We start from the raw sequence: 24766 nt of genomic DNA, 5'->3' as shown, positions 1-24766 counted from the left end.
GGTAGCCAGGAGAGGCTCGAGGAAAGTTCAAAGGATAAGAGAGGAGACCACAGAGCCCAAGGACAGCCACAGCCCCTCTCTGAGGATCCGGCTTCACCACCCACAGCAGTGCACGTGCCCTTTGTGCGCTGCCATTGCCTGGGTCAGAGCGTTTGCCACACTGCCTAACAGGTGCTCATATTCTCAACAAGGCTCAAAGTATTCGTGCCCCACCCTTAGTCTAATCCAGTGAGAGATCGCAGTGAGCTCTGAGAAAACGCCTACACTACAGAAGTGGAGAAGAGATTTTTCGTGCTTCTTAAATTATTTTCTTTTCCTGTCAAATTAAATTCATAATTTGTTTTAGTGTTACTATGAATAGCTAGGTACAGGAAGGTCAGAGAATTTCAAAATCAACAAGTTTTTCATTCTGGCTAGAGCAGGTTCGTTGTCCTCAATCTTATCTACAATAGTTTTGTTCATTTTGTTTGGTGCTGGGCATTGAACCCATGGCTTCTTCATGCTCAGCACACGCCCTCCCATGGAGATTCCCCCCCAGTCCCAGACCTGTTCTGCTCTGTTTCGCCCTTGTTCCCCTTCCACTGAGGAAAATACAATGTTGAACACTAAGAAAATAGCCAAGTTGGGCTGGGGATTTAGCTCAGTGGTTCTGCCGCCTGCCTTGCAAGCGCAAAGACCCGAGTTTGATCCCTGGTACCAAAAACAAAACAAAGAAAATAGCCAAGCTTCTTGCCTGAGGAAGATGGCCTTAAAACAGCAGCCTAGAATGCCTCAGCATGTTTAGCTCAGCAGAGGAGCAGATTAACACCCTAGCTTCTCAGCAATCCCATAAGAATATTTGTCTTAATATTTAAACATCTAACCCTGGCATGATGGTGCACACCTGTAATAACAGCACTTAGGAAGCTAAGGCAGGAGGACCGTGAGTTTGAGGCCAGATTGTCTCAAAAAACAAAAAGAATTTAAACATTTAAAATTCAGGGGAGATAATATAGTTTGAGCAAGAAATTTAATATGCAGTTTTGGGGGCAAAATCATCCATCATGTGCTTATACAATATTTGGATGAGTCTAAAAATTATAGTTTCGGGGGGGCTGGGGATTTAGCTCAGTGGTGCCACTGTCTGCCTCTCAAGTGCAAGGTCCTGAGTTCGATCCCCAGTACCAAAAACAAAAAGAAACTAAAAATTATAGTTTGGGGAAGAAAATTATAATTTGGACTTTCAAAGGAATGGAGTCAAAAAGTGCCCAAACTCAAGTTACCTGCTTCCTTAAGGTAAAGAGTTATGTACCACAGAAATCTGAAGTCCAAAAACTTTCACTCAGCTTTCCAAGTCCTTGGAGGCCCCACTGGTGACTTCTCTTAGGTGCTTACACTTCCTGATACATGACAAAGGGCCAGCTCAAAGCAGTCTCTAACAGCACAGCCAGACAGCCCATCCGATGTGCCAGCCAAAGGAAAGTCAGAGAAGCTTTGCACAGCAACCACAGTCCTACAAAATAAAGTCCCCGTTCCTAAAGCCAATACCGATTTACATTGGAGCTGTCTGACCAGTAAGTTTAGCAATGATAGATGCTTTTTCAGAGAAGTAAAGTTCACCAAATTTAGTTTGCCTATTTATATAACTCATGTATTACTGGATCCCTGAGGGATATTTTTATTTGCAAAGTAATTGTCCTCCAATATGCAAACTATGCTCATAATAAAAGGTACCAAAGGGCTGGGGATTAGCTCACTTGTTTAGCATGTTTGAAGCCCTGAGTTTGATCTCTAGCACCACACATGCGCACAAATGTACTAACACTGCACAAACAACCCTGGACTTGAAGCCAGAGCTCTGCAGCTCTGCATCAACTCTGTGGGCAACTGGTCAACTGACCTGGAACAGGTTCTCTTGCCTGGTATCACAGTGGGCTGTCAGGAGAACCAGCACGGAGAACTGGAAGGAACATGTTCTGAAATGCCTAAGTAGGTAAATGTATTGGAGTCAGTTTTCTAACTTATTCTTAGTTGGAAAAGGAGATTTAGGATGGCACACCACATTCAGTATGAATCCTCAGAGTATCACAGAATCCACCAAGTGAGGGAGGAGGAAGAATACACTGGTGACCAGGATTAGAAAACAAAATCTAGGGCCAGGGATTTAGCTCAGTGGCACTGCACCTGCCTTGCAAGCACGAGGTCCTGAGTTCGATCCCCGGTACCAAAAACAAAAACAAAACCAAGAAAACAAAATCTAAGACAATGCTCTACTGCATATTAAACTCAAGCTGTTGGCTGTGGGGAAAAGCAAGCCAACTCCCAAACCAGCGTAACTGGCATACTTAGAACCTGGACCACTTTGGGTCAAAATTCTGCGGAGGCTGTTCTGCATTCAAAGAGGAAGCACAAGCTTATAGCAGAGATAAAAGACTTGGCCACCAAGCTCTCCCCCCTTTACTTCTCCCCACCTACTTCCTTTTCTTCCAGAGGAGAAGTGCCGTCATTTACCCACTGGTTTGCCACATCGTGCCTCCGAGCCCCTTCCTAGGAGCTGCCTGGGCTATTCTGGGAGGAGCTTTCATTCTTCCAGGCCATCAGACTACAGCCACATTTGTGACATCTGTTCCCACCACAGTCACGTACAGGTTAGTAATGGACTCCAGCTAACCAGTTCATACTCCCAATTCCCTCTGTGCCAGACACTTTGCCAAGCACTTTACTTACAATAACCCTGGGCAGGAGTCACATCTGTTGGTCCCATCTGGAGGCTCCAACTAGTTCAGCCTAAGGCCATGCTTAATTGGTCAAAAGTGACCTCCCAAAAAGATTCAAGAACAGTTGCCAGGCGCTGAGGTATAGCTCAGTGCTAGAGTACTTGTCTAGCATACATAAGGCCTTGGGTTTCAACCCCAGCACCATAAATAAATTAAAAAATAAATAAAAAACAAAAGCCGAGGATTTAGCTCAGTGGTTCTGGTGCCTGCCTTGCAAGCACAAGGTCCTGAGTTCGATGTTGGTACCAAAAAAACCTTCAGCAGTCTGAATACCTGCTTTTGAGTTATATATCCGGCTACCATATTTGAAACATCAAACTCTGATGATTTTTAGATCCAAAAGGTATGAATGACAATGTCACCATTCTAGATTAACTGTTAAAAGAAACATTAACAATTTTCTCTCCCTCTCAGCACACTTATCCTTTGCTTTTTTCCCCCTTATCGGTTAAATCCTATCAGTCAAGCCCATACAGGGTTAAACCCAAGGTTACATTTGACTGCACACAAATCTATCAGGACATTTTAATGGCCTTTACCAAAGATAAGAAAAAAAGTAAGGGCTAACAGGAAATTAAGCCATCCTGGCCAGCAGGCTTTAACAGTGACCATATATTTTCCTTTACTCATTGTAAACTGAATATGTCACAGACACCCCTTGTCCTGAGACAGAAGCAAAGGGCAGGCAGTGGAGTGGGGCAGGACAGAAATCGGGACACCCAAGTTAGAAGTCAGAGGCCCTGGATCGTGTCCAGGGCTTCAGTGGCCACGACACGGAGGGCCCTGCCCAGTCTCTCTGGCCTTGCTGTCTTCCAGTGTACACAAGGAAGGAGGGTGAACTGCTGTGATCTTTCCCATCTCTGAGATTTTAAGGGCAGGCGGCTATATTCAGGGGAGAAGGAATTAAAGGTGGCGGTGGTGAAAAGGAAGATTGATATAATTCTATTGTGGGCCCAGAAACAACCTGGCTCAGCATAGCATTCACCTTATCAGCCTAGATTTATTATGGGGTGGGAGGGCTGGTGCGTGGGAATCACAGCCACTTACAGAGAAATGAAGCTCTGTTCCCAAATGAGTTCTGCTGAAGTGTGATTTATCCAAGAGTGTTAAACAACTTTCCAGCAGTATGAAACCACGTTCCTGAAACTGAGTTACTGCATGAACTTAACTTTTTCCCAAATGTGATTCACAGAGAGTCTGCCAAGCTGAGAAGACTGTGCCTGTGGCCATCTGTCCTATCCCAGTCCCCAGGGAGGCATGAAGGGGAGTGTGAAAAGCCACCAGGTACCACGTAAATTCAGCCACCAGTGTCACATCTCCAGCGAGAAGCCAGCATTTGCTGGGAAGTAAGCAGGTCAAAAGCAGAGGCTCTCCAGGCACCCGAGCCTTCCTCCATACACTGAGGGGTGCTTCAAGGCAAGTAAGGTGTCCCCAGAAATACACACTCCCCAAATTCGTCTGCTCTGTGCTAAGAAGGGACAGTGGCCTAAGAGGCAGCAAAGAGGACCACGGCACTCTGAGTTGCTTGTGTGACATGTACACGTCCTTCTATAAGAAATCAGTTTCCTCATTGATCCACACATCTCCATACTTCATGCGGCTGAACAATTAAGATAAATGGATGTAAAATCAACAAGTATACAGAGCTTTGAAGAACAAATGCTATGATTACTGTGGGCATGGTTACCCTTTGTGACTAGAGCTGTAAACTGAGAAAAGGCAACCCCCAGCGAAGCCCAATTGAAACTCCCTTCTCAGACCCCTGAAGTCCCGCCCTCTGTCATCAGGTGCCTCAGGGTTTGTTCAGCCATGGACAGCACTGCTCCAGCCAGACCCCAGCCCATGTGTTACAGGCCTGGCCCCACTTGGAACCGCTGAGCAGTCAGTGAACCTTTACAAGGTGGAGCCCAGGGGAAGATCTCAGGTCTTGGGCCAACCTCCTGGAGGGGACAGTGGGTCCCTGGTCCCTTCCTTCTCTCTCCTTTGCTTTTTGGCCATGAGGCAAACAGTTCTGCTCCACCATGATGTGCTGCCTTGGCACAGGCCCAGAAGGACAAAGCCAATCCAGCATGGACCAAAAGCTCCAAAACTCTGGGCCAAAATCAATCTTCTCTCTTTAAGATGACAAGTATTTGTTACAATGACAGAAAGCTGACTACCATGCCAGGGAATGCGCGATGCACTGAGAGTGAGACCCGGCCCTGTGTCCCAAGCTCGCCTGCCTGGACAGGGTTGCACAAGCAGCAGCAGTGAGGCGGGATCTGCAGAGCACCCTGCAGAGCGCACGTTCCACACTTGCCTAGAATGGGGTGGAGCCAGGCTCTGTGCCGGATTTAGAGAAAAAGCTGGACTCTGGTGCCAGATAAAGATTTCAACATACACGGAGGGTGGAGAAGGGAACTCCTTAGACAGCACAATGTGTCCAGAGCCCAGGGCCCACTGGGCAGGACAGCAAGACAACCACGCACTGACCCCCAATGTCTCCCGTCTGCCACAGGAGGGAGGCCACCTCCCAGTTGTGCCACCAAGGCCAGTGACTGCCTTTCCCAGCATGTGTGCACACACGCAAAGCCCCGGAAATCCCGTTAAACTCCCGGAGAAGACTGTGGGGCTTCCTGGGTGGCGCTCAAAGGCAGATGGCCGTGCCAGAGAAGCCAGAGGAGTCTATATTAGGATGCACTGTGTGGCAGTTGTTTCCTAGGCACCTTGTGTAGATTCTTGTTTCACTGAAAATAATTCTTTTGCTTCCTGCACACACTAAAATATCGCAAGTGTATCTGGTGTAGCCTCTGTGTCTGTGTGGATAGACAGCTTTAGAACCGCCACTCAAGTCCTGAGGGAGGTCAGAATCATCTCTCCTTCTCACCTGGCAGAGAGTAAGGCACCTGTAGCTGTTACCATCAGTTCTAGTCATCACGAGAAGCGGTTTACACATGGAGTGTCTGTGCATTTTTTCTGCAGGTGTTATGATGCCCATTTTACAGATGCAGAAATAGGCTCAGGTATATGAAAGAATTTACAAGTGTTCACACGGTAAGAGGCAGGTCACAATTCAAACTCAAGTCTGCCGGGGCCAAAGCCTTTCTGCTGTCCTCCCCCACCTTCAAGACTGTGCTACTCAAAAGTCACAAATTCAGCCAGGTATGGTGACACATACCTGTAATCCCAGTACTCTCAGGCTGAGACGGGAAGATTACAAGTTTGAGCCCAGCCTGAGCACTTTAGCGAGACCCTGTCTCAAAATTAAAAATAAAAAAAGGCTGGGGATGTAGCTCAGTGCAAAGGCCCTGAGTTCAACCCCCAATACTAAAAATTTAAAAAGTCAGAAATTCAAAACAACTGCTGTGTGACATCTCAACCAACTTTTCTTAGTACTGATTCTTTCCCTGCCAAGAGATAGGACTGCAACAGAACATTCAAGATTGCTTTCAATAAAAAAATTCAGTCTACTCACTACCTGCTGAAAGGTGACTCCTGTACCACATGGGACTCCTGTTCACACGCTGGATGACAGAAAGCCACCACCCCTAACTGTGCCCAGAGAAACCGAGGCACAGGACAGTCAAGCACAGAGTGGACAGGTGCACCAGGAACGCAGCTCAGATCGCACACTTCCACTCTGCACACGCACTGTCGCTCCACAGCATGAAGGCCCTGAAGCCTGAAAGACTCTCGGACCCCTCTGAAAAAAAGGTTTGGATTCGAATAAACCACTTGACACTGGCTCCAGAAGCTGGGCTTTCTGCTAGGCTGCTGCGCCCATGACAGGAACACTTGTCCTCTGGGACCAGCTGCATGAGACCCGCTAAGTCCACAGCTCTCAGAAGCAGATTCCTGACTCTCTAGAAGTCAGATCAACTCTACAAAACTGCACAGGACATCTGCTGGGTGCTCTGTTCCCCCACCTATGTGGTCTGCACTAAGAGCAGGTGCCAGAGCTCCCAGGGACCCCTTCCAAATGCTCCCGCCACCTCTAAATCCTCTGACCTCCTCACACTCTTCTTGATGCCTTACCATCATTCCAACTTCTCCATTTCTAACCTTTCTGAATGTACTCGTGCACAAGACTTTAACATTTCTTTAAGAAATCCAAAACAGGGCTGGGGATTTAGCTCAGTGGTTTCACCGCTTGCTGCGCAAGCGCAAGGACCCGAGTTCGATCCCCAGAACCAAAAAAGAAAAAAAAGAAATCCAAAACTTTAATTTCTCAGTTTCTGAAAGAGAACTTTCTAAACCCTGAGTCTGTTAGTTATACTGCAATCAAACATCTCATTTAGGCTCTCTAAAAATATCACACCAGTACAATGCCTCCTTTTTGCTCCCACGTGCCCATCCCACAAACACACACACACTTTAGACTGTCACTTAGACACTGGAGGGTATAATTTAAATGTCTCTAATTGCATCTACAACAAGGACATTTGCACATGATTCTTCACTTGACTACAGAGTTATGATCTAAACTGAAGCTCCTAACTGAATTCCAACAGTAAATAGGTAGACATGTCGACCGCAAACACTGACAATGTAATTCAGAAAAAAGCTGCAAAGTCCATAACATCTGTATCTGTTTCAATTTTCAACAAAACCCTTTCAGTCCATCTTGTAACCCAATACCCAGTAGGTAATGCATATCAGTCTGATGAATGTCAACACATATTAACACATAAATTAGAAATCCACTGTAATTTTCATCATAATCTAAATCTATCTGACCCTGACACAAATGCTATTTGAATCAACACAAATAACAGGCAGCTGCCTGCATTCAAAATATCCATACCTCTGTCACTTGAACTGTCCTGAAGTTGGTCTTGTTTGGAAGACAAATGGTTAGCAGCTGCAAGTTCAATTACAAAGTGCTTGGTAGGAAAGCAGAGAAGGAACCAAAGAGAATCTAAGTGCCACTTCATATATTAAGTGTAGAATTCCTTTCCGACAAGCATCTTTCATTTTCTTCAAGAAAGCTAATCCGGACATGCTCTTTGAACTTGGGAAAACATAGAGTTGTGCTTTGGGACAAAGAATCTAGTTTACTAAAGGCTGGGTGAAACTGGGTGAGTAGGGAAGTCAGTTCTTTTGAAGGTCTCCGTTGTTAATTTTGTTTTTAAGGGAGAGGATGGGGCCTGGGAAAATCCACCAGGCAATGTGTCCAAAAGCCTGGGATGATTAGATGAGGGGCCCTGAGCAAGTTACTTCTTTTCTTTGTTCCTCCTTTTCTCCTCCACAAAATAAAGGAGCAATAATTAATTAATTGATTGAATAAAAAGGCAAGGTCATGGCCCTCTAGATCCGCACTGGTAGAACTTTCGAAGGTGATGGAAATGGACTGTGATGCTCAAGAGAAAAGCCACCAGCTAGGGCCAGGGATGTAGCTCAGTAGCGCTGTGCCTGCCTCAAAAGCACAAGGCCCTCGGGCCGGGGATTTAGCTCAGTGGTTTCGCCGCCTGCTGCGCAAGCACAAGGACCCGCAAAAAAAAAAAAAAACCAAAAGCACAAGCCCCTGAGTTTGATCCCTGGTACGGAAAAAAAAAAGAAAAGCCACGTTTAAATACACATAGCTGTATGTGGCTGTGGCTGTAGTTTCGGAAACTCTAGTTCAAGAGACCTCCAGCATTTTACACAGGGCGAGGGTGGGGCATGGGCATTAAAATAGGACAGACCCAGGCTCTATAATTAGCTCTACCACTCCATAGTGCAATCTTGTGAAATTACCTAACTTCCCCAGCTTCATTTCTCTTTTGTGCACCAGTGAATACTATGATCTTTCTTGCATGATTTTAGTGCAAACTTGAGATCATGAATATACGAAGGTCAGATTGGCCTGTGATTGATTAAACAGTAACTATACCTTCTGGAATAAAAGCCTGGTGTCCTCTGACCTCATGCTACTGCTCCTTCCGGCATCAGAATCCACTTATATTACCTCCTGGATTAAAGCTGGGGTCCTGCCCATCAGGAATGGACTTGCTTGGGGACTGTCCAGCTCCTCAGCTGTGGGCTGGCCTCCAGGAACCCCAGCCCCTGCCTCCGGAAGCACTGACTTCCGTTCACCCTGTGTGCTGCCACCTCACAGCCGCATGCAGGAATTCACAAACTCTTCCTGGTAGCCACTCTGCGTCAAGCTAAAACTGTTCAGTGCAACTGAAACACTTGTTGGCGGTTTCTGGGACTTTCCTATTAACTCTCCCCTTGAGGGCCCCGAATAAGATGGAACAGGACTGGGGATATGACTTAGAGGCACAGCACTTACCTGCCATGCGTGAAGCCCTGTGTTCAATCCCTAGCGCGTGCACACGCACGCGCGCGCACACACACACACACACACGAGATGGTATGGCTTCTTTTTTATTTGGAATGGGCTATATTTTTAATTGTTCAGTGACTTAGAACACTCAGCAATAGAAACACAACAAGCTACAGTTATGGGTAACCCAAGGTTAATTACCAAAATAAGGCAAAACAGCCTGTTTTAGAAGGAATGTTGCTCCAGTAATAATAAAAATGTTGCAATCCCTACTTAAATTAACATATAGTCCTCAGTTAACAATCCATCTGTTTAATTACTGTCCAGACTTATAACCGAGACACACTGCTCAGACTTACAACCTGTTGCTCAGACTTATGACCAGTCCTTTTTTTTGTACAGTTCTGAACATCTTGTTGATAGAGCCTCAATGTCTTTTTTTGTGTGTAGTACATCTTATTTATATAGCACTGTACTTTTTGCTGTATAGTAGTATACTGAACAGTAGTTTTGTGCTCTGTTATACATTATAGTACTGCATGTAAGAGTTATGCAAATAAAAGCAAAGTCACCAAGCTGGAGTTTCCTTTGATCACTTCTTTGTTCTGAATACTACAATGTACATACTACATACAATTCCTGTTAGTGATCAATTATTATTATTATTATTATTTTAGAGACAGGGTCTCCCTATGTAGTTCAGGCTGGCCTTGAACTCACTATGCAGCCCTGGCTGGCCTCCAACTCATGGCAGTCCTCCTGCCTCAGCCTCCCAAGGACTGGGCTTACAGGTGTGGCCCGATTAAGGACCTAGTCACAGACCTGTAAGTTGGTCATTGAAGGAGGAATGTCTGTAATGTGTCAGATGCCTGGTCCAAAGGGTCCACTAGTCTTTCCTTTAGTGATAAAAGCCTTTCCTTTGCTCCAATGTCCAAGTTTTGTCTGTGGACACAAATGAGTTCCTAAGATAAGCAAGATAAATTTTCTATGATACTAATAATCACTGTAATGCTAACTAACTCTCTTTTCCTGTTTTCCCTACCATTCCACAAACTACACGAGGGAAAGAAGAGCTGACACTTAGGCTGACAATCTGGTACGATTTCAATCTGGCTTTGAATAAGCCACCACACAAAAGGTTTACAGGTAGCTTGAAATTCTTGTTAACTTCTAAGGCCTCCCCTATCAAGCACACACACACACATCCCACCCCCACCCCCCCACACACCCTGGGGAAACCCAGACTGAAACCAGGGCCTCTGCACAGAGCTGCATCCCTAGCCTTTTCCCTAAATCACTAAATTGCCTAGGCTGGGATTGAATTTGTGATCCTCCTGCCTCAGCCTCCCATAGTACTAAGATTATAGGTGTGTGCCACCATGCCTGGCTATAAGCACACTCCTGGAGGTTTACCAAAGCAAAAAGCAAAGAGGGCAAAATTTTTGACTCTGGACTCTTTAGTATGTAAGGGTCTGATGTTTTGTTTTGTTTCTGGCGTGTTCATGGGGATCAAACCCCGTGTCTAACATGATCTAATTTTTAAAAACTAACCTGAATATGCAAGTTTTAACTCATTAAAAAAGGAAACATAATTAACCTGGATCCAGACAAAGCTAGGAGGACAACCTATGAGTGGTTAATCAGCCACTTCTTCCTACAACAAGGCTCCAAATTTCAAGATTTAATCTGACCCACACCCAGGCAGATTATTCATTCAACTCAATTGTCCCACTTTATCTGGAAAGCAAATGCACTTAAGAGCCTTGGAGATTCTAAACCCTTCTTGGTAACAGTTCAACTAAAATAGGTCAATTCCAGAAAAGCATTCACTTCAAGGGGACTTTCGACTTTGGTTATTTTGAAACTGACATTATGAAGCTTAAAAAATAAGCCCTCCCCGGACCAGGGATTTAGCCCAGTGGTTTTGCCGCCTGCCTTGCAAGCACAAGGAACCGAGTTCGACCCCTGGTACCAAAAAAGCCCTTGCCCAAGGATCAAAGACTAAAATAACTCCCCTTCATTTCCTTATTCTTTTTTCACTTAGCCACTTATGACAGTAGGGTCTACAGGGAAACTTTTCCAAACCTTCAGTTTACTACGTGAAAACAAAAAGAAAAAAAAATTTTAGAATACTGGATAATGTCACCAAATTCAATATTGAGGAAACTTGGAAATTTTTCAAACTAGTAGGCATCCCAAATGAAAACACACTACACACACACACACACACACACCCTCTGCAAGAACGAGAGCTGGGAAAGCTCAGCTCCTCCTTCCGGCCCCTCCTTCCCCTGCCTGGCCTGGTCTCCCTGTTTCTCAGAGGAAGGGACAGCATTCTGCAGGGTCCCTTCATCCAGTCCCACCATGCTCTGCTACCTACTCCTGGCTCCTGGGGTGGAACATAAGAGTCCCTGACAGGAAGGTCCTGGGAACCTCCTATTCCTCAATGCCCCCCAAATACGAAACAATGGGCTCAAGAGGAAGTCAAGGTGGGAATGTCCAAAGTTTTGCAGACGTCACTAGCATATCCAGAAATGCATCTATATTTAACCAAAAAGTACCAGATAAAATAAGGAAACTTAAAGCAATAAGATATAAATAACTCATACAAATCAAAACATAGTCAAGATGAAAAATACAAATTTAAAAATACAATGGCAGGCCAGGGATTTAGCTCTGTGGCACCGCACCTGCTTGCAAGATCTAAGTCCTGAGTTCAATCCCCGGTACCAAAAAAAGAAAAAGAGAAAAAGAAAAGAAGATGCAATGGCATTAAAATAATAAGTGACAAATTAAGTCAGAACACAAGAAAATTATTTGGAAGAAACTATCACAACATCATAGAATAAATGCAAAGACACCATAGGAAAATTTTAGTTTTCTTTAACCATATCAAATTTTTAAAAATACTATCAAGACTACATAGAGTAGGGCCGGGGATTTAGCTCAGTGGTTCCAGCGCCTGCCTTGCAAACGCAAGGTCCAGAGTTCAATCCCCGGTACCAAAAAAAAAAAAAAAAAAGACAAGACTACATAGAGTAACCAGGTGTGGTAGCATACACTTGTAATCCTAGCAGTGGGGAGGCTGAGGCAGGAGGATTCCCATGAGTTCGAGGCCAGCCTACACTACAAAACAAGACTCATCTCAAAAAAACCTACATAGAATGCTACAAAAAATTTTTAGAATTAAATCAAAATACTATAAATATCAAGTAAAAGTAAACCTGAAAACCTGCTGGGCGTGCTGGCACACGCCTGTAACCCCAGCATTGGAGAGGCTGAGGCAGGAGGACTGCCATGATTTCAAGGCCAGTCTGGACTATACAGTGAATTCAAACCCAGCCTGAACTACACGTGATACCATGTCTCAAAAAAAAAAAAAAAAGTAAACCAAAAAATCTGAATATACAAGTATGTAAATAAGGATTATTTAATAAATTCCAGTAGCACAGAACTCACTGCAGAGGAAAAATAATCACATCTCACACCAAACAAAATCAACTCCACATGGGATAGATTAACCATGTAAGGGAAAGAAAAGGCCACAAGAAGGACCAGGGATTTAGCTCTATGGTTCCAGCGCCTGCCTCGAAAGCGCAAGGTCCCGAGTTCAATCCCCGGTATCAAAAAAGAAAAGGCCACAAGAGGAGGAAGCCACATACCCCAGCCAGTTGTGGAGGGGTGACAGACATCTAAATGCCAAAGAAAAGTAGACTGTCCCGGGCAAGACATGCTTTTTTTTTTTTTTTTGGTACCGTGGGTCAAAGTCAGGTCCTTGAGCTTGCGGAGCAGGCGGCAAAACCACTGAGCTAAATTCCTGGCTAGATATGCTTTTGAGAATTATTTTAAAAATTTAACATTAAATGCAATGGGACAATGTAACCACATAAAATATGAAGCACTTAAAAACTATTAGAGATATCTATTTAAAAATGATCAGAAGGGACCAGGGATTTAGCTCACTGGTTCTGCCGCCTGCCTCACAAGTGCAAGGTCTCGAGTTGGATCCCTGGTACCAAAAAAAAAAAAAATGATCAGAAGGGGGAAAAGCTTGGGGGTGGCTTTTCTAAATGTTCTTTGGTCCCAGACACCTGCACCCTACCTCTCCAGTGTCATCCCCCACCCTATACAGGGTGCTGAGCCACAACCCCCGCAGGCACTGCACAGCTCCTGCAGTAGCCAAGCTCCCAGTTGTGCAGGCCTGCTCACCTTGCACCCTCTTCCTGCCATGCACAGCCCCCCCCTGAAATCCTAGCTACCCTGCAAGACCAGTTCGGTGTCACCTCCTCCTGACACAGCCAGTCTGACAGTGCCTTCTTTGTCCCCCTTCTTCAGGGCACTTTCCTCACTCCCTGTGAGATGTAAGACCCTCAGAGGCAGAGGTGATCTTCCTCATCTCTAAGCGGCCTCCCTGTGGCTCCCAGCACAGTGCCTCACAGTCAGTATGCGTCCAATAACAGTAAACGGAAATGGGGAGATACAGAGAAGAATTCCACTTCAAAAATACAGCTTATGTTACAGGAAAGCAAACTGTCTTTAAAGGAGCCCTTATACCACCTATTAATCTATCAAAAAACATTAAACCTTCATTAAGAGAATCTTGAAGCTTGAGGAAATAGCTGAAATACACATTTTAAATTGGGTCAGCCTATGTTTATGGAACATACTCGTTAATATGTAACAAGAGCGGTAGCACGGTTCATTGCCTTGATTTGGTGGGTGAATTCATGTGAAAGCAAAATAAAATAAAATGATTGCTTCTCGGCCTTTTGGCTAAGATCAAATGTAAAATAAAATAAATTGGTTCAAAATCCATTTATCACAGCACTATTAAGTAAAAGTCTGGAAATCACCTAAATTAACCAACCATTTGGTTAGGCAGACTTTATCATATTCTCCTCTTCATCCAACAGAAATGCTAAGTGTGAAGATTATGTCTGTGTGTAAAAGTGGGGTGTGGGGGTGCTCAGCAGCTGATCCCAACTATCTAAAAAATGACTATCATGGAACTCACAACCGTTAAGCATGTGATGCCTGTGGGTTGTTTCTTTAAAAGGTGCAAAGGCACGGCAGCTTCTAAAGCCCTGTCCTTAAGAAGGTGACGATTCAGAGAGGGGTGGAGGTCATTCAGCCTGGTCCACTGTGTCTTCAGCCCCGTGTAGCCTCCACTTGTCCCTTCATCACACCAAAGCAGGTCACCAAGAGTTACAGAGCTCCACAGAGGAACTGGAGGTGGGATCAGCACTTCTGGCACCCGGCTCTGCCTCTGCCAGGCCTCAGAGGACACCTATTTCACAACAAAATGCCCTTTACCCTGGAGGGGCTGACTGAGCGGATAGGTATTCGAGCCTCCCTCCTTCCAGGCAGCTCTCCTGGGACTCGAGACAGGACGCAGGCCAGGAAGTGCACACAAGAACTGAGGAGCAGCGGGACAGCCAGGATGGTTGCGGGAAGGGAGCAAGAGGAACAAAATAGGAACTCGAGGCTTCCTTCCCAGGCCTGGTGTGTACCCTCTGAGCTCACCTCCTCCAGGTGTTGAAAGACACACCCCACTCGACCTATGCTCATGTAGAAGTGGCAAAAACGACTGCTGTTCACAGGGAAAGGCAGGCAGCAAGGCTCTGCCTGTGGGAGCTGAGTTCAAAAGCTCTGGTTTTCTCAAACCCATCGGCGATGATCAGCTGCATCAAGACAACGGTGCTCTAGAGCCCGAGGTCCAAACAGGCATGTTCCCTGGTAATTAAGGGGAAAAGATACTGAAGGTACGCTTCATGAATAAAGAATTAGACAGTAATGCAAGTAGTAAGAGGTGACTCATTAAAAAAACACAAGATTATACAAGGCATGACGATCCACGTCTTGTAATAACAGCACCTGGGAGGCTGAGACAGGAAGATTTCGAGATTGAGGCCCGTCTGGCCTACACAGTGACTTAAAGTCTGGGCTGGCCTAGACCACATAGTGAGACCACGTATGAGAAAAAAAGAAGGAGGTGGAGGTAGGTTGTATTTAATGTAATGTTTATTACCTAAGAGAGGCCAGAAATACAAAGGGATTTGGGGATGAGCAAGAGGGAATGTGAGTCGACTTAAAAAAGGACACAGCTGGGTGTGTTGGCCAACCTGTAATTCCAGATGCTCGGAGGCTGAGGCAGGAGGATCACAAATTTCAGTCAGCCTAGGGAACCTAGCAAAATCCTGTTTTGAAATGAAATTTAAAAAGGGCTGGGGATGCAGCTCAGAACTCCCTGGGTTTAATCTGAAAAACAAAATAGAATAAAATAGGACATAAGTCTTGGGATGAATTTTGTTCTTGGGGTATTTTGTTTTATTTTACCATGAATTTTTGCAAATATACAAAAAACTGAAAGAATAGAGCCAGGCACGGTGGTATGCACCTAAGGTCCCAACTACTCAGGAGGCTGAGGCAGGAAGATGGATTTTGCCCAGGCAACACTGGGAGGCCTCATCTCAAAGGCAAGTACCAGGCCAGGGATTTAGCTCAGTGGTTTCGCCGCCTGCCTAGCAAGCGCAAGGTCTCGAGTTGAACCCCTGGTACCAAAAAAAAAAAAAATCACAAAATAGGGCCTGAGGTTTAGCTCAGTGGCACCAGCGACTGCCTGGCAAGTGCAAGATCCTGAGTTCAATCCCCAGTTCCACACACACACACACACACAAAAAAGGTAAGTACCACTTCCCTACCTGCTCTCTTGGACTGAATTCTCTGGTGGATCCAATCAGCTCATTTGGTGGGGATCAAAGTTCCATTCATCACCGAAACTAAGTTCTTAGATTGGGGAGATTTTTTTTTTCTACAATGATGACAAGGATTCTTGTTATGATGACTTCTCGTGTATGAGATGCTGTTGCTGCAGTCTGTATTTCTTTATTCTTTGACAAACTGAATGGCAAGCTGTCAGTAAAGACTTTGTCAGAGGGTGGATTTCTAATCCATTCAGAAAAAAACAATTATAGAACCAAGAAGTGATCTAACAAAATAACTAACATGACACAGAGTTGGTCAGAAAGGGCTACAGAAAAGTGCAGTGGTGCACAGCTGTAGACCAGCTACTTGGGAGACCGAGGCAGGGGGATTATGGAACCCAGGAATTTGAGCCAGCTTGGCTAACCAGTGAGACTATGTCAAGGAGAGAAGGAAGGAAGAAAGGAAGGAAGGAAGGAGGGAGGGAGGGACGGAGTGCGGGAGGGAGGGAGGGGATGGGATAGGATGGGGAGGGGGTAGGAAAAGAAATAAAGAAAGGAAAGATGGACAGACAGATGGACAGGCTATATCCATGGGAGACAAGCTTCACGCTGGGTCTTGAAAGGCGAGTAGCATTCATTTATCTCAGGCACTGTGCTAGACACTGGGGAACAATTAGTAAGCAAGAGCCATAGTCCCTGTCCTCATCGAAGCTAAACAGAGAGCTGGGGATGGAGCTCTGTGGCAGAGTGCTTGCACCACCATTTGGGTACGATGATGATGATGGTGATGACAGAAGTGGAGAGGGCGTTTCCCTACACAGGAGACCGTGAGCAGACAGCGGGGAGAGGTGGTCTGCTTGGGGCAAGGTGAGGACAGCTTGGGTGCTCAGTGGAAACTGGGAAAGGGGACAATCACACTGGACAGGCAAGGCAGACCCAACAGCTACACTTGTGTCCTCCCTCTGTCTTTCAAAGGGAGAGTGGGCCTGTAATCCGAGCAATTGGGAGGCTGAGGCAGGAGGACTCCTTCGAGTTCAGGGCAGCCTTGGGCTATGCAGAGCAAGATCCTGCCTCAAAAAAAAAAAAAAAAACCAAAAACTAAACTCAAAGGGAAAGTGGAAGGTATTTATGTTCAAACAAGAGCCTCATGCACCCTGCCGGGGGCCACACAATCTTCCTGAATCTTGGGCACTTCTGTCCCCACAGAGCTTTGTCTCCAGACGCAGGTTCAGCAGGACTGACTTCACAGACACCACTCGAAAAACAGGGAGAAGCAGGCAGACGCATTCAAGTTAAAAACTGCAAAACCGAGTCACAAGCTGCTAATGAGCACGCGCACAGCTCAGAAGAAACAGGAGGCCCGCAAGCACATCGGCAGGTCTCCCTCCCCCTCGAGGCCCCTCCCCTCTCTCATGGGCCTTGGTGCTGTAACAGACATGTGTCCTTCCGAACCTGCCCGGCAGAACTGCTGATGCAGGAAATGGGTTCAGAGTGCAGGAATTAGCTCTCATCTCAAGGTTACACAGCAACAGCTCAGAATCCAGTACCATAGACACCACCAGCACAGCCCCTCCTGAGTTTCTTCAGCACCTGTGGCCTTCAAAGCACAGGTACAGGCGTCTTCTTTCATCTGCATGGGGCTCCTTCACAGGAACAGCCCAACGGTTGCTCCCAGGCACAGAGCTCCTATCCTGTGCTGGATACAGTTCCACACAGAGAGCAAGGTGAAAAGCAAAGCCCAACCATCGTGACATGTTGAGGGGCTGGGGACAGACAAATGCATATTATGCAACATTAGCTAGCGGCCAGTGCTATGAAGGAAAAAAAGGCAAATTAAAGAGGACAGTGTGCTGCAGTGCTGACTGGGGAATGGGAGAGTCAAGGAGGAGAAAATGAACGACCTGAGCAGATAAGGCTCTGAGGCTATCTCAGTCAATCCCACTTCACAGGTAAGGAGACTAAGAGTCACAAAGTTCAAAGGTTCAGCATTGTCGTGCATGCCTGTAATCTCAGTGCTCTGGGAAGCTGGGACAAGAAGATCCCATGTTCAAGCACAGACTGGGCAACTTAGAGAGATACTGCCTCAAAATAAAACATAAAAAGGGCCAAGCCTGTAGCTCAGTGTGAAGGTCCTGGGGTTCAGCTCCCAGTAAAAGAAAAGTAAAGTGCCCTGGGCTGGGGGGGCAGGGGGCTCAGTGGCAGACCCCCGCTGAGCCTGCACAATTCCCTACCCTTGATCCTCAGTGCTCCCCAAAATTTTAAATTAAATTTTTTTTTCGGTACAAGGGATCCAACCCAGGACCTTGCACTTTCGAGGCAGACAAGGTGCCACTGAGCTAAATCCCTGGCCCCTTAAATTAAATTTTAAAAGAAAAAAATAATAAAGTGGACTCATCTTGGAAGGAGGGGCAAGGGATCCTAAGACCCAGCAACCCTTGCTCTGGTGTTGGGGATGGAATCCAGCGCCTCCCGCACTAGGCAAGTTCTCCACCACCAGCCTGGTCCTCAGTTACCCAGTGCACTCCTGAGCAGGGAACTCTCCAAGGACCCAAAGGAGCCATGCAAGGATGAGCTCTGAGGCTGCAAGGAGCTGGAAGCAACAGTCTGATTCTAGAAGAAAAGATAACTAAGATGTGGTGCCCGAGCATGACTGCCAACTCTGCAACCAATAGAAGGAACGATCACATACCCGAGCATTTTGGAGAGCTGGAGACAGTGGCTCATGCCTATAATTCCAGCACTCAGGAGGCTGAGGCAGGAGGATACTCAAGAGCTGGAGGCCAACCTGAGCTACACAGCGAGACTCTGTTTCAAAAATAAATGGATAGGGCTAGGGATTTAGCTCAGTGGTTCTGCTGCCTGCTTTGCAAGCACAAGGACCCGAGTTCGATCCCCAGTACCCCCAAAAAAATAAATAATAAAAAAATAAATGGATAAATGAGGTAGGGGAATATAAGTCAGTGCAGAGACCTGGGTCCAATATCCAGTAACCCTCACACAACAAAAAAGGGACATGAGAAAGAGGGGGATCTTTAGCCGAGATGGTCTGTGCCTCTGAGGAAATGACAATGCACAGAGGGGTGACAACATTCCCCGGCTGGGAATGGGAGCGATGAATCATCCCAGGCAAAGGGAAGAACATGTGCAAAGGCCAGGAGGTCAGACGAGTCCTGCCCTGAGGAAGTGAAAGGCAGGGGAGGAGCACAGGAAATACGGTTAGGAGGCCAGGCAGCAAGGGGGGCACAGCAGGCAGCTCAGCAATTCTAAGTGCAGCAGAACCAGAAAAACCTCCTGAACAGAAGAAGAAGATGACCTTATTGCCGGCACATTTCACTTGAACACTTGGGAGCTCAGCAATGTGCTCATATATTTTTGTACCACTTGCAAAAGACATTTTTGAATTTTCCTTTTGCGGACCTCCCCTCAACTTGCTCAAACTTCAGGCCCCACATCACCCCGTCCACCTCTAAGCAGGCTCACCTCCATGCTAAAGGTAAACTCAAGGGATGAGTGACACTGACAATTTGCTACCAAGCGCTCTCTCTGCGTTCTCTAGTTGACAAGTCTGATGGAGTGTAGATATGTGCTGCGGGGCCAAGGATTCAGCTCAGTGGCAGAGCACACGTCTAGCAGGCACGAGGCCCTGGGCTGGGTCCTCAGCACCAAGAAAACAAAAACAAAAAATTGTGAAACTGTGTGTGGTCTTATCGCAGAAATCATGAGGGTGACGGGTGACAGCGTTCTCCCTGCTGGCAGCCAGATGAGCAGCATCCCAGCAATCTGACCCTCAATAATGCTAGGAAACTCAGGGACCGGCCCTGTTTGTTCTCGGGAGTCCACACCAAGATGCCTCCCACTGTAACATGGCCATGAGTCACCGAGGTGGGTGCAGGTGGCACGGAAGAGCAGGCCGGGGAGGGCTGTTTGTCCAGAACCACTGAGCACATCCACACACCCACCACCACAGATGGAAATTACCTCCCAGCATCCTCCTCACTGCTCAGCTTCTACCAGTGACAAAGCCGGGCGGCCAGCATTTTTGGAAAGCTTACTATACAATAGCTCATTTAACTGTCAAAACTACCCTAAGGAGGTTCTATTATTAGCACCATTTTTGCAGATGAAAAAAATGAAAGAACCCCAAGCCTCAGCAAGACTAGAGACAGATCATAAAAGCCACAGTAACAGTCAGGCTTCAAATGCAGCCTAACCTTTCAATCACTATTTAGAACCTTCCAGTCCCACCGATATTTTGCTACCATTTTTTTCTCACACTCTTTATATTGTTTTCTTTGAATGAAACCCCCCCATCTCCTTGCAAAAATAAAGATGTCACGATTAACAGAATGACGCTGGGTATTACTCAGTATCGGCTTCCATATCAAACAGGCAAAGGATTATCCAGCCCCAACATTCAGCCAGAATCTACCGTGGTCAAAACTAGCCGTGAAAAAAGTGAAATTACTGAGGGACCCCCTATCCTGGGGCTCGCTGTCTGTTTTAGGGGAGTAACTACTGTACCGTCCATTAAAACTGAACAAACATTACAATGCAAACCATCAATGTACAAGTCAACACCAGGCAAAACAGCCACTAGGGTACTGAGGAGCAGCAGCAGGGGAACCTGGCTGAGCTCACACAGTACACAGCCCACCGCTGGGCTTGTGTTCAGCAGAGCAAGGGACAGTCCCCAAGCCCACAGGTCCAGATTACTCAAATCTAAGGAGAGGTCACAGAAATCACCAAAGGGGAGAGGTCAAGCCTGCTTTGTTCATTTCACCAGTTGGCTTCCTAAAGCCATCGGCATACAGGGAAAGATTAAGAACCTGATCCAGAGGGTGGGGTTCATGCCTATAATTCCAGTATTCCGGGAGGCTGAAGCAGGAGGATCCAGAAGTTTGTCCCCTGCCTGGGCAATGTAGAAACTTAGCATGACCCAGTCTTAAAATAAATGTAAAAAGCCTCAGTGTGAAGGCTCTGGGTTGGATCCCCAACACTAGGGGGAAAAAAAAAATCCTCATCTTTTCTGGTTATTTCTCCAGCCATCCAGGTGTCTGTCCCTCAAAGACTTGTCCCTTACCCAGGACCCCAGAGTGCTGTGGGAACTCAGAAACCCCACAAAACAGCCTCCTGAAATTAGTGCTGGTTCCTGAACAACATCAGAGGCTGCAAATATGGAGCACCTCCTGTGTGGTTTCCATGGTCACGGTGCTCATATCTTAGGTAAGTTTAGGGCTCCTGATCCTGTAAGGAAAGCCCCTGGAGTCACCCAGGAGGCAACAGGTTTTGCTTCATAGTTTGTTTGTTTGCTTTTCTTTTTTGTTTTTTTGAGACAAACTCTTGCTATGTAGTTCAGGCCGGTCTTGAACTCACTCTGTAGCCCAGGCTGGCCTGGAACTCACAGCAATCCTCCTGCCTTAGCCTCATGAGTGCTAGGAGCAGTTTGTTGAATGAATGAACGAATGAAGGATGTGATGAAGAGAAATGCCACTCCCTTCCAGCAAGACAGTTCCCAAGAAGAAGGCCAAGGACAGGGAGTCCCTAATGTCAGCACACGAAAACCCCAGGAGAGTCTGCCCCCGCCCACCGGGCAGCGACCTGCTCCGGGCCCCACAGGTGTCAGGCACGAGGGGAGCATGGGGCTGGCGAATGCCAATTCCTGCCAACTCCGCGGGCTGGACAGGTGTCAAAGGCCCCGATGCGACCTCAATCTTTCCCGGACAGTCGCCCCCATCCCGTACAGGCCAGAGTCCTGGAAGCTCGCGTCAGACAGCAGCCGGGGGTGTACGAGGGGCCCCTGGGGAGAAGCTGCTAGGGCTCGGGCGGCGACAGGGCCGAGAGGGGAAATCAAGGCTGGCCGCGCCCCACCCGGCCCACTCACTCGGCCGAGCTGGTCCCATTCACCGCCGAGCCGTCGGGGGCCGGGTTCAGCTGGATGGGCGTCGGCTTCTTCTTGGGCATCTTGCGCGGCGACGGCGCCCCGATTGATTACGAACGCGGGCGGGACGGGTGGCGGCCGCGGGCCGGGGCTGCCTGCCGGGAGGTCCGGGCGGCGATGCCCGCAGAGGGCTGCGCGCTCGGCCGCCCGGGCTCCCTCCCTGTCCCTCAGTCGCCGGCGCTCGCGCTCACACGGCCCGCGAAGAAGCTGCTGCTGCTGCCGCCGCCACCGACACCACCTTCACTGCGCTCGCGCCGCTCTGCTCAGGCGTCCAGGGCGGGGGAGACCCGAGGGCGGGGGAGGGCGGCAGAGGGCGGCCAAGGGGAAGCCACGCCCCCGCCTCGGAGCGAGGCTTCCCTCGCGCCCGCTCGGCCCCGCCCCAGTGCCTCGCCCGCAGCCAATGGGAGCGAAGCTCGTCGGCTCATTACACGGAAATACGTCACGGGGGCGCGGAGCGAAGGTCTGGAGGCGGGGCGCGGGGCGCTCTCCCTGGCGCCCTCTGCTGCCCGAGTCACGAAGGCCACCCAAGAGGAGAAGGTGGTGTGTGCTGTTTCCTGCTGTGGGCCGCTGCCTTGCAGCTCGCCTCTGAGGCTTGTGCCTAGGGCCAGGGCCGGGAGGTCCCGGCCTCTGTGGGACACGCGCCCCTTTTTTCCCCCAGCGCCGACCAAAGTCGTATTGGCGAAGATGAAATTGCCAAATAAACAGTACGGTGCCACATGCCTGTAATCCAAGCACTCAAGAGGCTGAGGCAGGAGCATCACCTCAAGTTCTAGGCCAGCCTGGGCTACATAGTGAGTTCAGGTCTAGCCCGTACTACACAGTGAGATCCTGTCTCAAAAAAGCAAAAATAATCATTGAAATTAACTTTTCAGAGTTCAGGACCAGCCTGAACTACAAGAGAGACCTTGTCTCCAAAGAAAAAAGAAAAGAAATTAACTTTTCAATATATTAGCAAGGTAAGAGTATCTACATTTGGGTATAATTTTATATTTAATAATACAAATAAAACTAATGAGAAGGGCTGGGCATTTAGCTCAGTGGTTTCACTGCCTGCTGTGCAAGCACAAGGACCTGAGTTCAATCCCCGGTACCAAAAAAAACAAACAAACAACAACAACAAAAAAACTAATGAGATTTTTGAGCAATTAATTGAAAAAGTTTTTGTTGTTTTTTGGTACTGGGGATTGAACACAGGAACTTGCTCTGTGAGGCAGGCAGCAGCACCACTGAGCTAAATCCTCAGCCTGTTTTTTGTTGTTTTTGAGGCAAGGTCTCACTTTGTAGCTCAGGCTGATCTTGAACTCACTAAATAACTCACTGGCCTCTATCTCAGGGTGATCCTCCTGCCTCAGCCTCCCAAGTCCTGGGATTGCAGGCATGCACCACCACACTTGGCTCAGTTAATTGATTTTTTTTTTTACTTTATTAAAATACTGAGTTTATTTCACATGTATATTTTTGTCTCCCCACCATCTCCATGTCTGATCGCCACTACTACTATGTCCTATCATAACATTCCATACATACTTAAAGCCAAGCAAAGGGTGGAGTTCCATTTTTAAAAACTGAACAGGCATTTTGGACAGCACATTCTTGGCAATGGAACCTGGACAACATTTATCAAACACCATAGGGAAAGTTCTTACTTTGCATTATAAAAAGGACAGCCAGGGACCGGGGATTTAGCTCAGTGGTTCCGCCGCCTGCCTTGCAAGTGGAAGGATACGAGTTCGATCCCCAGTACCAAAAAAAAGGACAGCCAGATATCAACTGTTAGAGAAATGAAATAAGACACAAAATTTTAATAAATTGTTTAAATTGTTTTCTTAAAGAGACTTCCTCCACTGCCAGAGATCTCGAATAGCCTCCTGGTCAGTCATCCAGAAGCAATTCTTCACATAATTGATGAACTTGGTTTCCACTTTGGGAAGGGAACCACTCTTTTCTATACTTGCTTGCATTTTTGCTTTAATATCTTCTACAGAACTACGTCCTTTGGGTGTTTTAGGAGTCTTTTCTTGTTTTGGGGAGGATTCTTGACCTTTTGATCTTGGTGTTGATGGTTTTGAGTCTTTTCCATTCTGATTTGATTTTTGAGCATTTTTGGCTGGAGTATCTCGTATCGATTTCTTCACTGGTGCTTTCTCTTCAGCTTCCTCATCGTCATCATCATTATCATCGTCGTCGTCAGCAGCTAGTTTCACTTCTTTCTGTGGAACCTTGCTACCACTTCCAGGGGCAGATCGCTTTCCAGATATACTCAGGAGTTTTACATCCTCTTCCTCCTCCTCATCTGATTCTGCATCTTCCTCCACAGCCACTAAGTGCTGTCCACTAATATGCACAGACCCTGAACCACACTTCAACCTTACAACCACAGGTGCTGTAATTTCAAAGCCCCCAAGGGAAACCGTTGGCTGTACAGACATTTTCAAAGTTGCTAGTGTTTCTTTAATTGGACTGCCTTCATAATTCATTGCCTCTTCCACAATGTGCAATTCATCCTTTGCACCAGCCCCTAAACTGACCGTTCTTAATGACAACTGGTGCTCATTTTGATTATTATCCACCTTAAAGTGATAATCTTTGTTGGCCTTTAGTTCACAACAGAACAGATAGTTCTGGGGCCTCAGGGGACTCATGTCCATATCCATCAAATCTTCCACGGAGCGGTGGCACGCACTTAGGTGGGAGAAAATGCGGCCGGAAATAAACAGTCACTGCCCCAGAAAACAGACGCACAGGTCAGAATCACACCAGGGCAGTTAACTGAAATTTTAAGGCCTCACTTTCACCCTGTGAAAAATGTGAAGCTCCTTCCAAAACTGAAATGTTTGGATTCTGTGGCTGCTGCGGAGGCTAGGCCTCCATTGACTATTGTTCCTACGGCTTTATTGTGGCCTGAGAGAGTCTAGATCAAGAACTGGCCTAGTGATTAAAATTTTTAGAATAGGGCCGGGGATTTAGCTCAGTGGTTTCTCTGAATGCTGCACAAGTGCAAGGACCCAAGTATGATCACTGGTACCAAAAAAGAAAAAAAAAAAAAGAAAAAATTTTTAGAATATTTCAAGGCTAGAGAGTTCCTTTCCCTCATTTCCTTTTCCAGGCAGTGATTCATCAG

The 24766-nt window shown here is 46.9% G+C and overlaps 1 protein-coding gene and 1 pseudogene across 2 annotated transcripts in view; both read right to left on the bottom strand.

Moving 5' to 3' along the window:
- Nucleotides 1-22006, bottom strand: part of Map2k1 (mitogen-activated protein kinase kinase 1) — a 63121-nt gene extending 41115 nt beyond the window's left edge. Inside the window, exon 1 of one of the 2 annotated variants that reach the window (XM_004855601.4) lies at nucleotides 21589-22006. In XM_004855601.4, coding sequence (XP_004855658.1) covers nucleotides 21589-21668 — 80 coding nt within the window. In that variant the 5' untranslated portion in view covers nucleotides 21669-22006. The remainder of the gene's footprint in view (nucleotides 1-21588) is intronic. The other variant, XM_021237029.2, reaches the window with a different exon arrangement.
- A 1197-nt stretch (nucleotides 22007-23203) lies between these two features.
- LOC101711575 (nucleophosmin pseudogene) lies at nucleotides 23204-24123 on the bottom strand (annotated as a pseudogene).
- Nucleotides 24124-24766: the final 643 nt, after the last annotated feature.

The sequence above is a fragment of the Heterocephalus glaber genome, unplaced genomic scaffold (genome assembly GCF_053883595.1).
Source record: "Heterocephalus glaber isolate CG9 unplaced genomic scaffold, H.glaber_assembly_v1.0 deba00001689, whole genome shotgun sequence".
Taxonomy (NCBI): Eukaryota; Metazoa; Chordata; class Mammalia; order Rodentia; family Bathyergidae; genus Heterocephalus; species Heterocephalus glaber.
The sequence above is the reverse complement of the archived record's forward strand: the minus strand, read 5'-3'. Positions and strand labels throughout refer to the sequence as shown.